Below are 14,933 nucleotides of genomic sequence, written 5' to 3' on the forward strand. Positions count from 1 at the left end.
GCAATATCGTCAGGAAAATTGGAGCGGCAGCTCCTGATATTCTGTCCGTATCCAGGTCTACGGATACAATGTAACCAAATCGCTATGTCCTTATCTGTACACATAAATCATTTCACCAATCCCGTCCTATATACACCATTCCCAGAGCAGTTCGGATGATTAAGCCGTCCTGATGCCCGGCTTAGTTCTTGAGAACGTAGCGGTAGCGGGCCTTGCCGTTCTCGAGATCGACAATGGCCTGGTTGGCCTCGCTCATGGGGCGGACCTGGATCCAGGGCTTGACGCCCTTCTTGGCGGCAAGCTCCCACATCTCGCGGATCTCGTGGGGGGAGCCGATCAGAGAGCCGGTGAAATTGACGCGGCGCATGACCATGGGCACAGGGGAGATGGTGTAGGCACCGTCGTCGGGCAAGCCAACCTGGACGAGGGAGCCGTCGAGCTTGACGAGGTTGAGGAAGTCCTGCATGGGGACCTTGGAAGAGGAGACGGTAGAGATGACGAGGTCAAAGGTGTTGGCATACTTCTTGGCCCAGTCGCCCTCTTCGGCCGTCGCGATGTAGTCGTCGGCGCCCATCTTTAGGACCTCGTCGCGCTTGTCGGCCTTGCGGGAGATGCCGACAACCCTGTCGGCGCCCATGGCCTTAGCGAGCATGATGGCCATGTGGCCGAGACCGCCAACACCGCTGACGGCGACGGTCTTGCCGGGGCCGCAGCCGTGGTGCTTGAGCGGGGAGAAGACGGTGACACCGCCGCACAGCATGGGCGCGGCGTAGGCAGATTCCAGGCCGTCGGGGATCTTGACGACGAAGTGAGAGGGGCAGCGGTGGTACTTGGCGTGGCCGCCCATGGCTTTGCCGCCGTTGTAGTGGAAGGAGCCGTAGGTTTGGACAAACTTGGGGCAGTACTGCTCCTTCTTGGACTGGCAGGGCTCGCAGGGGCCCTGGCGGCCGAGGCAGGAGTCGGACTGGGCACCGACGCCGACGCGGTCACCGACCTTGATGTCGCCCTCGGCCTTGGAGCCGACACGGACGGCGACACCAACGATCTCGTGACCGACGCAGACGGGGTAGGGGGCGGGGCCCCAGCCGGAGCGCAGGACGTGGATGTCTGAGCCGCAGACACCCGAGTGGGTGATCTGGATGTCAACGTCTGTCTCCTCCCAAGGCTTGGGCTCGTACTCCTGCCAGACCATATTGCCCTCGGACGACTCCTCATCCAGGCCAACCCAGCCCTCGAACTTGTAGTCGGTAGCGGCCATTGTGATGTGTGTTTTGTTTTTGTCGAGAGGGGGTAAAAGGGTGATGATGGGGTATCCGAGGGAAGATTCGTTACAAAGGGTGAGGATATAGTATAAGTGAATAGGGGGCTTGTCTATACCTCAGGAGCGGGAGCAGCCCTCGTCTTATAAGCCTGAAGTTACCCATCTTGCAAAACATGTTATGTTAAGTCCTAAGCTCGTCGGCGAAAAAGGTGGTTAACGCCGGTCGTCCAAGGAACAGTGAAGCTCAACATAGAATCCGCGCATCGGAGAAAAAAAACTTTGAGGTGGGTGGAGTCGAACGAGCGGGAACAGACTGGGAATAGATCGGTGACCCCTAGATGGGCCCAAGTGCGACTCGATGCCGCAGTTCAAAGGCCGATTGGGAGTAACTAGACCAAGGCGAGGACCACCCGTTCGGCGGGCCGTGTGTGATGCGTGTGGTATTCAATCGTCGCCGCTTGGGAGATGCGGGACCTTTCCAGAGCGAACCAAAAAAAAAAGGTCGGGAGGCGTCATCATGATACGCAGAGCCGGGCCCAAGTGGATAGACTCGAGATCTGGCTTAGAAATCTAGGGCATCTTTAGTCCCGAGGTAGGGGTGGTTTGGACGGGGGGAACAAAACGCGAGAACAGCGAGCAAGCGGCTCTCGACCGGGTCTCGCCCTCTTTGACGGAGGTCGAGACTCTCCGACTTCGTTCCGGGACGAGGGCGAAGAAGGGAGGGTCCAACGTTTTGCTTTGTCTAGTGTATATCGTACGCTGTACATCGTACACGTCGATTCTGCAAGAAAGCGGTGACAGAGAAGGACGGGCAGGGATCCTGATAGTCGCCGCTGTCAAGTAATCGTGGAGGTTCGTGATGGTTTGATGTCATCGACTCCAGTATTATTCGGCACTTGGAAGGCTTCACACCGCCAAGTGAGGGGCGAGGAGGACAAGGAATCGAGACGTGCGTGCATGAAAGAAGAGAAAAGAAGAGGAGAAAAAAAATGGAGTTACCGTCTTGCGGCGGTTTGGGAAAATGCTCAAATCTCTTCCGGTCCGTCCTGTCATTGCCAGCCCGGGAAAGGCAGCGCGGGTGAATTTCGGCATCCCCAGAGGAGCAAAGCTGCCATTGCTTCTCCCACAAGACATCTACCTCACCGACCAAGGCGTGCATGTATCCCTCACTACCTAAGTAGGTAGGTACCTACAGTACCAAGATACTTGTTGCCCCTTCGCGGCTGCCTGCCTTACGTCAAAGTGCGGGCTCTTTCCGCGGCGTTGGTTCGGGCTTCGCCGAGCTCTGTCAAGCTTTCAGAAAACGTGCTTTTTGGTGGGGACAGCACCCGGCTTCAAAAACTTTTGCTGTGCAGGGTCCACCGGTACGCCATCCTAATCTGCCGTCGATCTGCCGTCGTCGATGAGCAGTAATAAACCGCAAAGTGGTTGATTACTACGTATACGTATCCCGCCCGCTCGCAGCCCATCATCCTAAAGCATACTCGTTCCTAAACTTTGGACATACAATTCACAATGTATGACGTCACTCTCTTAATCTCCGTTAAGACTATCCCTACACCCTGCCCGCATCTTCCGGTGAAAAGTGGAGCACACATACCTAGGCAGCTAGGACATTCCCTCACCGATGCTCGCACGCCGTCACCGTGACCAGGGAGGGTCCCTTTCGGATCCCCGAACTATCTTTGCTGACATGGCCGGACGGAGTTATCCCGCCAAGAACATAAATCAATTGCGGAAACAATGTTGGATTCCGGCTTCATGCAGTCGCTCTCGTGCCGCCGCCGCCGCCGCCGCCGCCGCCGCCGCCACTGCTGCACCGAGAGTGGCCGAGATCCCTCGCCTCATCAAAATAAGTTTTGGCTAGAGCTGCGCAAACCACAACGTTATGTGCAGATAGTTTAGATGCCGTTGGACCCCTACCTGCGGCCCGCCAGATCCCGCGTCTCCGCCAAAAAAAAAAGCCGAAACTCTCTCTCTTTGACATCTCGCAATTCTGAGTCTAATTAGCCTCCCCTCATTTTCCGGCTTCGCGGCAAGACTGCATTTTGTCGATAGATAAAGGTTTCCTGTCATACCTTGATCAATGCCGTAAACTAGTGCACTGAGCGTGCTAGGTACCTACTCCCTTGGACAGATAAACTTCGCAACGGGGGGTGGAGATGTTGATTGCTAGATTTATTGCTGGACTTTTGTCTTTTTCCATACATTTATTTATTTGCAGGAGACCCCAATGAGACAGCTGCATGATCTGCAACAGAACGATCACCATTGCATGCCCGCAGGGTCACAGTGGAACAGTATCCCCCCCCCTCAGCCCTCCCCCCAAAGTGAGTGTGTTCGCTACTGGACTTCGCCCAAATGGCCACACAAAATGCTACTAGCATCATCACCATGCGCCGTACCTGCATATCCTTGGGGGGATCTTACATTGCCCGATACGGCACGCGCACATGCACACTTCGGCAGCTGCCGGCCCCGCAACGCCGTCTAACTCCGGGACTATCCCCGATGCCGATGGAGTTCATCTCGCCTCTCGGACCGCTCGACTTTGTTTGGATAGAAAAGCGCCAAAGGTGAGAAACCAAGGCTGCTCCTCCAACAGCCTGGTCTAGCTGGCACTTGCCTCCGCGACTCCACATGGCCGAGACAACGGGAGATTGAGAGCCGCGACCGCCTCTCCCCCTCTCTTCACTCATTATCCTCCTCTCCCCTTTCCTCCACCGAACTTGTCACCCTCGTATCCCTGACCTGAGAAGACGCACGCCCGTAACACGCCAAGCAACTGCCCCCCGTTATTAATGAACGAGCACTGGTACCGTATCTTCTCGTTAAATCCGTCTTTAGCTACTGCCCGAGCTAACGGCAAGGGGAATAGCAGCGGCCGAATGAGGGCTAGCGTGTCGGCAGAAACAAGGCTACTTGGTTGGTTGATGGGTTGGCGAAGTTGATTGGAGCAGTAGGTGAGGAGATGGATGGATGGACCGCCTTCTATTGTAGGCTTAGCTCTTTGGCGGCCGCTACACTACTTTCGGTTAGCTCGTGCAGTAGCTTAGGACGGATTTAACGAGAAGATACGGTATACGAATGCTGTAACGATGCGGGCAACGAGGCCCCCCCGAAGCAGCCGCTGGGGGATACTTAGGTACGTATCCAAGGCGGTCTCTGTTAAGGTCGCACAGGTACGCAATGATGCTCTTGACACAGTTGGAAAAACACAGTGTAAGAAGGTTCCTAGAAGAAACACAATACATGGAAGTATTCGGGTATTGAACTAACTCATCCGAAACCACAGCCCAGATCATGCCAGCCTACACAGTCATGACCCCTCAACGGCTGGTTGGAAACCAAGCTCCAGGGCAAGGCGGGAACTTTGGTTTTTACTGGACAGCCCAGGCCTCTGCGCCGGAGAAAAGGGGGAGCCCGACAAATCAACCCCCTCCCATCCCCCCTGGTAGGGGATCCATCCTGGGTTGTCCGTGTCCATTTGGCCAGGCAGGCCGACTTCTCGTACCCACCGAGGCAAATAAGAGCTCACACAGGGTCGGGCGAAAACCAAGACCGCCGCCATGGGGGAGGCAGTGTAAGTTGGCAAGGGCGGTGTTGACACTCCAAAGACTGTGTTCGCATGTTCATAACCAGTAGTCTACTCGCCAGCCGACAAATAGGAAGCAATCGATAGAATGGAAACAGGCCTGTAGACGGACTGTTTCTGTCATTGGGTTTCAAGCCTGCGGATAATGCAGAGATGTCGCCAAGAATACTTGGAACGGCGGGAAAGTCATCTCGGTTCAAGGGCCGTTCTCACATTGATTGGCGCCGTGCTGTTGCCGTTGGCTGGTAAGTCGATTTTGTCAGTAACCTTTCGTGACCGCCTTGACTGAGGCTGATGGTAGAACATCTGTCATGTTGTAATATGTTGATCACCGTCGTCTTTTCAGCTGAGCCATTGTCAGAGACATGACCGGCTCAGGCGAGATGCTGCGCAATGCTGAGCATATGAAGTAACCGGATTCCTCACGATCCTGCCCGCAAAATAGTGCACTGCACGCTACAATAATCACTGCATCTCTTTGTCACTCATCAGATCGACCTTTCCGAGAGTCACTTGACTTCGCACACGTATCTTCGCTCCATTTCTGACAAAATACGTCATGGGGCTCTACGACGCGCCGCGTGGGATGTTGAGGTCATTACCAAGCATGGTGTACTGAATGCGACATGGGACACAGTCCATGATAGATGGACGGTGCATAGAGTCTGAGTTGTGTGAAGCTGCGTTGCCTGCCTCGCTTCATGGGACGGTAGGCGATGCAGGGGCAGTGGAGATTAGGTCCGAATAAGGTAGAGCGCGTGGGCGCTGGGCGCTGGGCCCCGGCCCCCCTCTCCTCTTTGAGTCAAACGCCAAATCCTCCCATCTACTGGGTATGAGGCGAGCTCTCCCGAAACACGCGGGTGAAATTGCATCGTCTCTGCTGCTGAACCTTTCCACACGACCAGAGCACGGCACCCGCATCACGCCTGATGACTTGGATGCGAGTCTATTCTTGGCGTGAGATCCACACAAAAGGACATTTCTTCACTTAAACAGGGATCACAACAGGAGCCAAGCCAATGTTTGTCAAGATTTTTGATTTCAGGTCGTCCGGCTACCTTTGGCGAAATGGCCAAAGGTATCTCCAACTGCCTCTCCCCAAGGTATCATATTCCACAACCAACTTTCTAAACCAACTCAATCCGAAAATGAAATGCCCTTATGCTGACATGTCTCTGTTGTTCCCCTCTGTCTCGCGCTCGAACAAAAACAAACACCTCAATGATTTGCGCGGGGCCGTTGCAGTAAACAGCATCCTCCCCGGGGCCCGAGGACGACACCATGGAAAGCGTCATCATTAAAAGTACCAGATTAAGCCAAGATTGGCCTCGACTGCTCCGTTCAAGGCCCCGAGGGAATCCCGCGTAACTCAGTCGTGATAAGGATCGTGTCGAAGGTTACAAAAAAAGATGTACAATCCGCTCGCCATCGGCGGAATGATTTGTGTTGTCTTGATGCGCATGTACAGTCATTGATCCAAAAGTCCGGGAGGACGCTGCTTAAAGCATGAAGGTGAAGAACAGACCAATGGCGCCGAGAGCAAGGTTGGCCTTGGTCGCAAAGCCAGAGCTGGCGGCAACGGTCGAGGGGGCAGCGGCGGAGGCGGCAGAACCAGAGTCGGAAGCGCCAGTGGCGGAGGCGGAAGCATCCTCGGTAGCAGAGGCATCACTGGAAGCGGTGGCGGAGGCGGAGCTGGATCCGGTAGCGGTGACGGTGCTCAGAGTGGTCTTGGTGGCGGTCTTGCTGACAGAGGAAGAGGAGTCGTCGTCACCGCCATCAGTCTTGATGACAATGGACTCCCAGCTGCCGGTGCGGTCGCCGTAGACGTACTGCTTGGCGCCCTTGGCACCCTTGTTGCCCTGGTAGTCGGTGATGGAGATGCTCTTGTAGTAGGCGTTGGAGGGACCCTTGCTGAAGTCGGCGTAGCCACCAGCCCATTCGACGGTGCCCTTGGGGGCGTCCTTGCGGCCAGCGACCCAGGTACCGATCTTGACCTCCATGGGAGTCTGGGGGAACATGGCACCGCCCTTGGCGTCGGCGTACTTGAGCTCGCGGACGAGGGCGCCGTCGATGATCCACTTGACCGAGTCCTGGGTCCAGTCGATGGTGTAGGTGTGGTAGTCGCTCAGGGGGTTGCTGACGGTGTGGAAGGCACCACGGTCGTAGGTGCTGGTATCACCCTTGCCGAAGTAGTTGGTCTGGACCTGGGTGTTGTCGCCGCCAACCCACTCCCAATCGATCTCGTCGAGGTCGTCGGACTGGAGGACGATGGAGGTGACGATACCCTGGCCGGGAGCGGCCTTGAGGACGACGTCGACCTTGCCGAAGAAGATGTACTTCTTGGACGCCATAGTGGGAGCTTCGGACTCCTTGCTGATGGAGAAGAGAGCACCGCCATCCTCGAACTTGACGTCGGTACCATCAAGCTGGCGGAAGAAGGAGTCATCGTTGCCCTTGGTGAAGTCAATGTCCACCGACTTGCCCAGAGCGGGGTCGGCAGGGCAGGCTGGAGACCAGTCAGCAAGGCTGTTCCATCACGACATGAAATCAAATTCAAGGAGACCATGCCCCATGACGGGGGACTGGGAGTCGCATACTCTTCTTGGTGGGATCGCAGGTGGTGAAGGTCTGGGCAGAGACCAGCGAGGTGGTGGCGAGAGCCACGGTTGCGACGGAGAGGATCTTGGAGAACATTTTTTCTTCCTGTTTGTCGGTTTGCGGACGTCGATGGGAAGAATAGGATCGGATGAGGAAAAGGGTGCCTGGAAGTAGATTGACGAGAGAAATATCAAAGGCTCGAGGGATGTATTAAAAGGAGGCGGGCCTGTTGCTGGAGCTGGAGGCTTGCGGGTGGCTTGAAGCGAGCGAGTGGTGGAAATAATGCCGATTAACGAGAGACTGGCAAATAGCGTAAGAAAAGATCAGAGGAAACTCGTGAGGAGGCGAAGTAGGACGAGGTGAGGAAGAGAGAGGGAGAGGTACAGAAGGAGGATCACACGAACGGGGGAGATGGTTTTATTAGTCTCGTCACGATGAGGCACAGCAACACCCAGCACCAGCACCCACCTATACGTAGCAGTAGCAATGAATGCCTACGGTAACGGCATAATGGCAGGCATACTGGCTGGGTACTACATCGTACGTAGGTAGCATGAGCAGACCAGGCCGAAGACGACTCTTCGTCTCGGTTGGCCCACAGACAGGGACGGGCATGTCCCTGCTCTGTCTGGTCGCTAGGGCGAATCAATACGACCTCGTACCGTACCTTAATGAACCCTGCGCCTGCTTAACGGCCTGGGAGGGATGGGGTGGTCAGCCGCCAAGACTGAACCTCGGGCACCCCTGAGCCACTTGGCTCTTCAGGGAAAGGTCAGATTGAAGCCGGGGAGTAACTGGGCTGTGACCGTTTATTTTGACACAGGGCAGGCGATTCGGCATCCTTTTCGCTGTGTGGTTGAGTATATGTGCGTCCAGACAGCACAGTACGAATAAATAGTGTATTATGTAGCGAAGTAGGAGTTGCAAGTCGCGACTTGTGAATGAGTGGCGGCGTGACCACAAAAAAAACAGGAAGGGATGCAGACTGGAAGTGGGCTTTGGCCGGGTGAGGGGCCTGGTGGGCTGCTTTTCTGTTCAAAAGTACGGATACGGATACTCAAAAGGATTACCCTATCCAATTTGCCTGTGCAAAGGACCAGTAGTTGATGCAAGATTCCTTCACTTTACCTGAATAAGAAAGGCAGAGAGTGGAGTGGCACGGTTCTCTTTCTCAGCCAGGATCTCCTTTCCGGAAAGCAAGAGGGAAAAGGTACATAGTACTTGGGTGTCCCACTCAACCTAGGCAGCCACTTCGGAAGGAAGGTATGAGTACCCATGTACATCGTACCGTGTCCCACTTGAAAGCAGAGGAAGGGAAGGCAGGAAGGAACCACAGAGAGAGTTGACGAAAACGTGCTATGTACGGATAAAGGACTGTGGAAAGAGGGAGGAGAGATAGGCCATCCGTTACTGCCGTTCCTGTGCTGCTGCATTCCTGAGGGCATCTGCTGGGAGTTGCACTCGGTACGCATCGTATATCATGAGTCTATTTTTATTTTATTTTGGCTTTCTCTGACAGCTGTCTGCAGCGATGCGCGTAGAAAAAAGACAGGCAGATCAGATGATCAGATGATCAGATGCAAGGCACAGGGCCAGAAAGACGCTGATGGATGGTCCTTAGTGGGCCATGGCCGTAAGTCTATTTACACTGCAATTTACATCTCCTACTGCGTACATCAGTGCGAGTAGTGTCCCACGGGTAACCAAGCATAATTTCCTGGCAAAAGCAACAACTTGCGACGTTGGAACATTAGTCGAAGGATGCATGCACACGCAACACCGAATACACATATCATGTACTGTACTGGTGGCAACTGTACGGTGTACGTCTGACCCCGAGTGGAATTCCGCTCCTCGATGCATACGAATCAATACAAATACCATCTGCCCCTCGCCCCTCGCCGACGCTGCGTTGCCGCCGAACCAACCAAGCATCCCATCCATATACATAGTAACCATCCATCCATCCTTCTCATCAGTCTCCGTCCACCCGGCCCGTTTCCAGCGCATTCCAGGGCTGCACTGCCCATGCCACGAGGCCGGTCCGTCCATTCCCCGGGCGGGGGGTCCGAATGTGCCAGCCAGCTGATTGCTTGCTTTGCTCATTGTCCGTCGAGCCGCCCGCTTCCTTTGTTTCGCTCTGCCGCATTCCAGACCCGGGATCCATGCGCCACTGGTCGAGTCAAGCCCGCTGTGTCGCGCCGACGCACGCTGACTAGAATCCATCCGTATTCCTACTGGTCAGAACCGGCCTATAACAACCCTCGTGCATAGCCGACCTTGGACCTGGCCCATGTCTTTGTCGACGTCCCACGCAGATTTATCCATTCGACTTGATCAACAACTCTCTCTCTCTCTCTCTCTATCTGTGTGTGTGTGTGTGTGTGTGTCTGAGTGCGCGCGCGCGCGCCTCTTCCACTCTGATGTCTCCATCCAAGTTGGACTAAAGCCTGCCACCCTGGTCACAAGACAGCAACGTAAGAGACAGTGCAATCTCGGGGCTTCGTCGCCCGCTGGTGGTAACCCACCCGCCTTAACTTGGACGAGGTTTGGGAGAGCGCGAGCGCATGATACGGGGAGTAAGCAAAGCCGCGCCCAGCTATGCAGGAGACGACAACCCGGACTACTCTGCGACGGTCCTTTGCTTGGCTCAGCCCATAAGGTTACCAGGGGTGGACGGAGATGGACGGATGGATGATGGGAGGAAATGAGTTGAGCAATCTTTCAGGGCTCCCATGGTAGTAGCTAGTGCTACCTATGAAGGACTGTAAGATAGACCGAGCATCGTCCGCCAATCATGGCCGTAGTACATTCACTATCAAAAATTGTCGCTTTGCTCCATCGTTCCATTAAAGCCCGCCACCAGTCCCGTCAGCACAGGAACCAGAACACATGGCGTCTGTGTTTCCGGCCTATCGCGAACCGGAACAGCTGGCTGCGACCCTCCTGTGTCGCCGTGCTTGAAACAGGAGTAAAAAGCACGCTGCATTCGCCTAGAACAGGCTGACATATTTTTCTTTTTTTTTCTTTTTCCTTTTTTTCTCGCAAGCCCGTTGGAATTGGATTTTCCAGCCTCGAAACAGAGGCGGGCCGGAGAGTTGAACAGCGGGCTTGCTGCCTTCAGGTTTCCTCCTTGGCTGGCTACTTAGATACCTAGGTAGGTACGTACCGAGGTACCCAGATAGGTACCTGGATCACAGTGCCAACAAGCTTCCTTTTCCCACCATCATTTGCGAGATCCCTCGCGTCAATCACCCCCCTCGCTCCATCGTTTCTTGTTGTTGCCATCAAGTACCGTAATCATTATATTCTCGCACGTGTACGGAGACAAGGGTACAAATACGTAAACGACTTAATCCGAACCCTCTCTTAGCCTCTTCCCATTCGGACCGAAGACACCCCAGGAAAACGGCTCCAGAGATCTTCGTAATTCTCCGCTGCAACCATCAACGGGTCCAAGGCCAACGCAGGGCTCCTGCCCATCACGCGGCATTTCACAACACGAGAGAAGAGGCCAAGATTGCTCAGGAGGAAGGACTATTGTGCCGATCGCTTTTGCCTCTGGCTTTGGTCTCAGAGCGAAAGCGGGTTCCCGAGTCGAGGAAACCGCTGCCGTTGCCGCCGCCGCCACCAGTCGGTGGATTCGGAAAGAAAAGAACAGAAGATGAAGAAGAAGAAGAAGAAAGGCGAGAGACGGTCGCTCCGCGCCGCTGCCCGCAACGTTTCATGAAGATGAACCCGCCACTCGAGTCCGTTCTGGTGGAGTGTGTGAATGGCTGCTTCGTCGGGGGCCAGAACCGCTGCCTCGGCGTCGTCCGTCTCATGCAACCAATCATCGTCATATCGAGGGATCATACCTACTATCCCCAAGCTCCGAGCTCCAAGCTGGCTGCAGCGTTCGTTCCTTCCATGGGCTGCGAGCACTCGTATCAGTTGGCTGGGTTGCCTCAAACCCACGTCTAGCGAGCTGTCAGGCGGTGGCTGTTCTAGCCAACGGTCGACGATATACTTTGGCCTCTGCTTTCTCTCAACCCTGCTCACAGGCCACCTGGTTGATCTTCCAGCCTTCGAAAGACAGGTTTTCACAGTCGCTGGCATCTCAAAAGGAGAACATCTGCGATGCCGCCATCCCCCGGCAAATCATTCCAAAAAAGAAACATCCGGGCGGATCGATCTTTGGAAAACAAGCCCTCACGAGCCAGGAGCGCACTGCTAGCGCCAGCGGCAAATCTATAATTAACTCCAACGAGTCAACGGTTAGTTGAGGCGACAACAACGGCGTGTCATGCCAAATGGAGCACCTGCCACCCCTCCGCTAATCGTTGACAGATACTTCGTAAAAGCCCCTCTACAGTACTGGGTCAAAAGTCTGTTTACAGCAAAAAGGATAACCCAAAGAAGAGTTAAAGAGAGGACCCATTAATAGCTGGAGGTCACTTCACAGTGCGTCACTAAAGACCTTATGTCCTAACCACCTACTGTAGCTTTTGATTGGCTGTCCTTATTGCTGTAAACAGACTTTTGACCTAGTACTGTATGTGCTGCCTGTCATATCCACCCTCGTCATTCATGTCCGCTCGCAGATGACTGGCTTCCTCATTCAGCCTTGTCGCTCTTATCATCTGTCTTCACTTCTTCCTCGCTCATGAGGCGCCGCGAGACTGGTGGCCCAACGGCGGCCAGGTTCACGACTCGGGCCCGAAGGCCACGTCGTCTCCGACCAGTTCCCACTGGGCGGTCATGCTGCATGCTGTTCAATCTGTATCGCTGGCTGACATTCCATCAGCCCAGGTCCATGCTCCATGTCGGTCATTTTTCACGCCGAACCTTCATTCAATGTCCCGCATAACAAACCACCATGATGACGCGGTCGTCTCGGACGCGACTATAAGGTGCTCACCCATGTCGGCTAGAATTAGGCCAAGTGACCATTGACGGGTTCAAACAAAGCAGACGATTGACAGCCACCGACGAACGTCACTTCTGATCAACTCAGTGTCGTCATTCTCATATTATGGGCTAATACGACGGCACAGGTACGTGAGCCAGACTAATACATGAATATTCCCAATAGGTCATGCCGACATCGTCGCTTTAAACCAACGCACAATTTTGCATTACAACGTTGATTTGTTTATTAGGGAGGCAGTTTTATAGGTATCTTTACTACTGCTGATATTAGAGCTCTTTCGCCCCTGCAAACAATCCTCGAAAATCCAATCGTAAATGATCTTCGGCTTGATACCATCGCTTACCACGCAAGAGCAGAACTCATCGAGCTCATGTGCGCTGCAAGACGAATGCATAGTCGAGAAACTTGGTATCACTAGTAGCGAGTGTTGTTTGCAGCAGGTACCGTGTTGTTGGTGTACCCTCCTGTGTTCCCAGTATGTCCAGTTTGTCCTTGTCCGATGGGTCCAGAGTGGGCGCCCCTAACATGGCCGGATGTATTGTCGACGGGTGCGGTATGAATAGTCTTCTCCTCCTCAGCGATATTGAGCTTGTTTCTGCGACGATGGTCTCTGACCTCGTGGAAGGAAGCAGTGATAGCGTGGAGGAGACTATTGCAAGAAGCTGTCAGTAAAGCAATCCATCCAGGTTGCGATAGAACATGGTTTTCCGGAACTTACGTGCTGATGATACTCAGAATAAAGGTACCCCACGGCAGGTCACAAGTGTCATCGGTGCTTGCGGTCTCGCCAGTAGCGCTGTTGGATCCATCACTAAGACGTCCCTCGCTGTAGCAATGCCTCGGGCCAGCCATGCCACCATTGGGCGAGGTGATCACGGCGACGGCGATGAAGGCGCCCACGAATAGGATGTCGAGCACGACCCACAACCAGCGGAGCCAAGTCTTGGTGCCGGGACTAGAGTTCTTCTTGATGCATCCGAGAATGGTCATGATGAGGGTGTACAACACGGCGGCGGCAAGGATGCCCTCGACCGCGCCGTAGGAACCGTTGACACCACGGCGAGTCTTGATGGAGTTGACGAGGCGATAGACCTTGAAGAGACGCTGAGAGAAGATACCGAGAGAGATGACGGATGAGAGAAATTGCAGCACGCGCGTGAGACGCAGCAAGAGGCCGTAGAATTTGGAGTGCTGGAGGCGGGCAGGGATGAAGCGGGTGAGGAGACCCGTGGGCTTCTCGTCATGGACAGGACCGTCGAGGGGGGCGTCCATAGGACGACGCTGGTTCAGTGAGGCCATCGCGGAACGATTCTTGGGTGAGACCGGAAGATTGTTGGCTGTGACTGCGTCACCAATGCTCGATTATGTGGCGCGCCTAGGTGAGTGTTGCTATGTTTGAAAATGAATCGATGCTGTTGTTATCCAGGATACCGTTCACAAAGCCGCGGCCAGTCCCCTTTCTTATGTACGCTCTGCGCTGCTACACAACACCAACATAATGATGCGCTTCGGAGGCGGTATCTTGGAACGCCGCAAAGAGGGCAGTATTGTGGCTGACCATCGTCACCGCCACGTAACGGCGACGACAAGGGAGGAGCAGCAGAAGGCTCCGGCCCCGTAACAAGGGGCGGGCGGCCATACATCACATTACATCACATTACACGGTCCGGAAAGGAAATCCGACGTTTTCAAGCGCTCCTGTGGTCTGCTGGAAAAGCTCCGATGGGGTGGCAGAGGCCACAGGGACGGGACTCAGTGACACATCGCCTGGGCTTGGGAGTGAGCCGCATAGCCGTGCTATCGTGCCTGTGTGCATGTGCGCGCGCATCGAGCCAAGACACAAGAGCCTTGGCCGACGTATTCTGGACTTCAGTGAGAGGTTCAAAGTCGGGGGGGGGGGGGGTCTCTCTCTCTTGAGTGGTAGGTTGGGGCTGCAAATCGCCATTGGAATCAAATCATCATGACCGCATCGGTGCCCAATGAGGACTTGAGCTACTGACGTAGGGCTGGCCGCACACCGTACCTGGAGCATTTCTCCGTCGGTCTCAAATCGCACAGAGACAGATGAGACTTGTGGTCTTGCCTTTCCACTAGTAGGTATGCTTAACCCCATGCTTGTCGCGGATAAGACTTTTGGCTGTTTCCCTGTGGAGAGCTTTCCTCGCGAAGCAACAGGGATCTCCATGACGACGTGATGAGCAAATGCTGCCATATTTGTCTGAAATTATTCTAAATACGTATTGATTCCGCGTTACTGTCATTATGGTTAGTTTTGTATATCTATTCATATGTCTATGTCCGAGTCCTTCGCGTTGGCGGCTCCGGTGTGCTGAGCAACTTCAAAGCATTAGTATACTATGATGCACGTAGCGCTCTCTGATTTTGATTCTCTGCTGGCTCAATGGAGACCCATCAGCCCAACGAGGTCAGACAACTCGTTACATGTAAACAAACAAGCAATTGCCTCATCATGGGTCGTGTTCCGGACCTTGGTCATGACACGCCGCCACTGCGTTGTCATTGTTCCCGGCCTTGCGACTCAGAAGTTCTCAGTATTTATACGGTTA

General features: G+C 54.4%; 4 protein-coding genes across 4 annotated transcripts; 1 reads left to right on the forward strand and 3 right to left on the reverse strand.

The window, feature by feature from the left end:
- Positions 1-181: 181 nt before the first annotated feature.
- GLRG_08807 (zinc-binding dehydrogenase) lies at positions 182-1,258 on the reverse strand (the record flags this gene model as incomplete). Its single annotated transcript, XM_008099357.1, has 1 exon — positions 182-1,258. One exon carries the CDS (start codon positions 1,256-1,258, stop codon positions 182-184), a length of 1,077 nt encoding a protein of 358 aa, XP_008097548.1.
- Positions 1,259-5,878: 4,620 nt separating this feature from the next.
- On the forward strand, positions 5,879-6,157 carry GLRG_08808 (uncharacterized protein; the record flags this gene model as incomplete). Its single annotated transcript, XM_008099358.1, has 1 exon — positions 5,879-6,157. A coding segment is annotated over one exon (279 nt), but the record flags the coding sequence as incomplete, so codon positions are not given.
- A 198-nt stretch (positions 6,158-6,355) lies between these two features.
- Positions 6,356-7,550, reverse strand: GLRG_08809 (glycosyl hydrolase family 16; the record flags this gene model as incomplete). Its single annotated transcript, XM_008099359.1, has 2 exons — positions 6,356-7,362; positions 7,454-7,550. 2 exons carry the CDS (start codon positions 7,548-7,550, stop codon positions 6,356-6,358), a joined length of 1,104 nt encoding a protein of 367 aa, XP_008097550.1.
- Positions 7,551-12,780: 5,230 nt separating this feature from the next.
- GLRG_08810 (uncharacterized protein) lies at positions 12,781-13,665 on the reverse strand (the record flags this gene model as incomplete). The annotated part of the gene is made up of 2 exons (XM_008099360.1): positions 12,781-13,015; positions 13,085-13,665. 2 exons carry the CDS (start codon positions 13,663-13,665, stop codon positions 12,781-12,783), a joined length of 816 nt encoding a protein of 271 aa, XP_008097551.1.
- Positions 13,666-14,933: the final 1,268 nt, after the last annotated feature.

The sequence above is a fragment of the Colletotrichum graminicola genome, assembly GCF_000149035.1.
Source record: "Colletotrichum graminicola M1.001 genomic scaffold supercont1.41, whole genome shotgun sequence".
Classification (NCBI taxonomy): domain Eukaryota; kingdom Fungi; phylum Ascomycota; class Sordariomycetes; order Glomerellales; family Glomerellaceae; genus Colletotrichum; species Colletotrichum graminicola.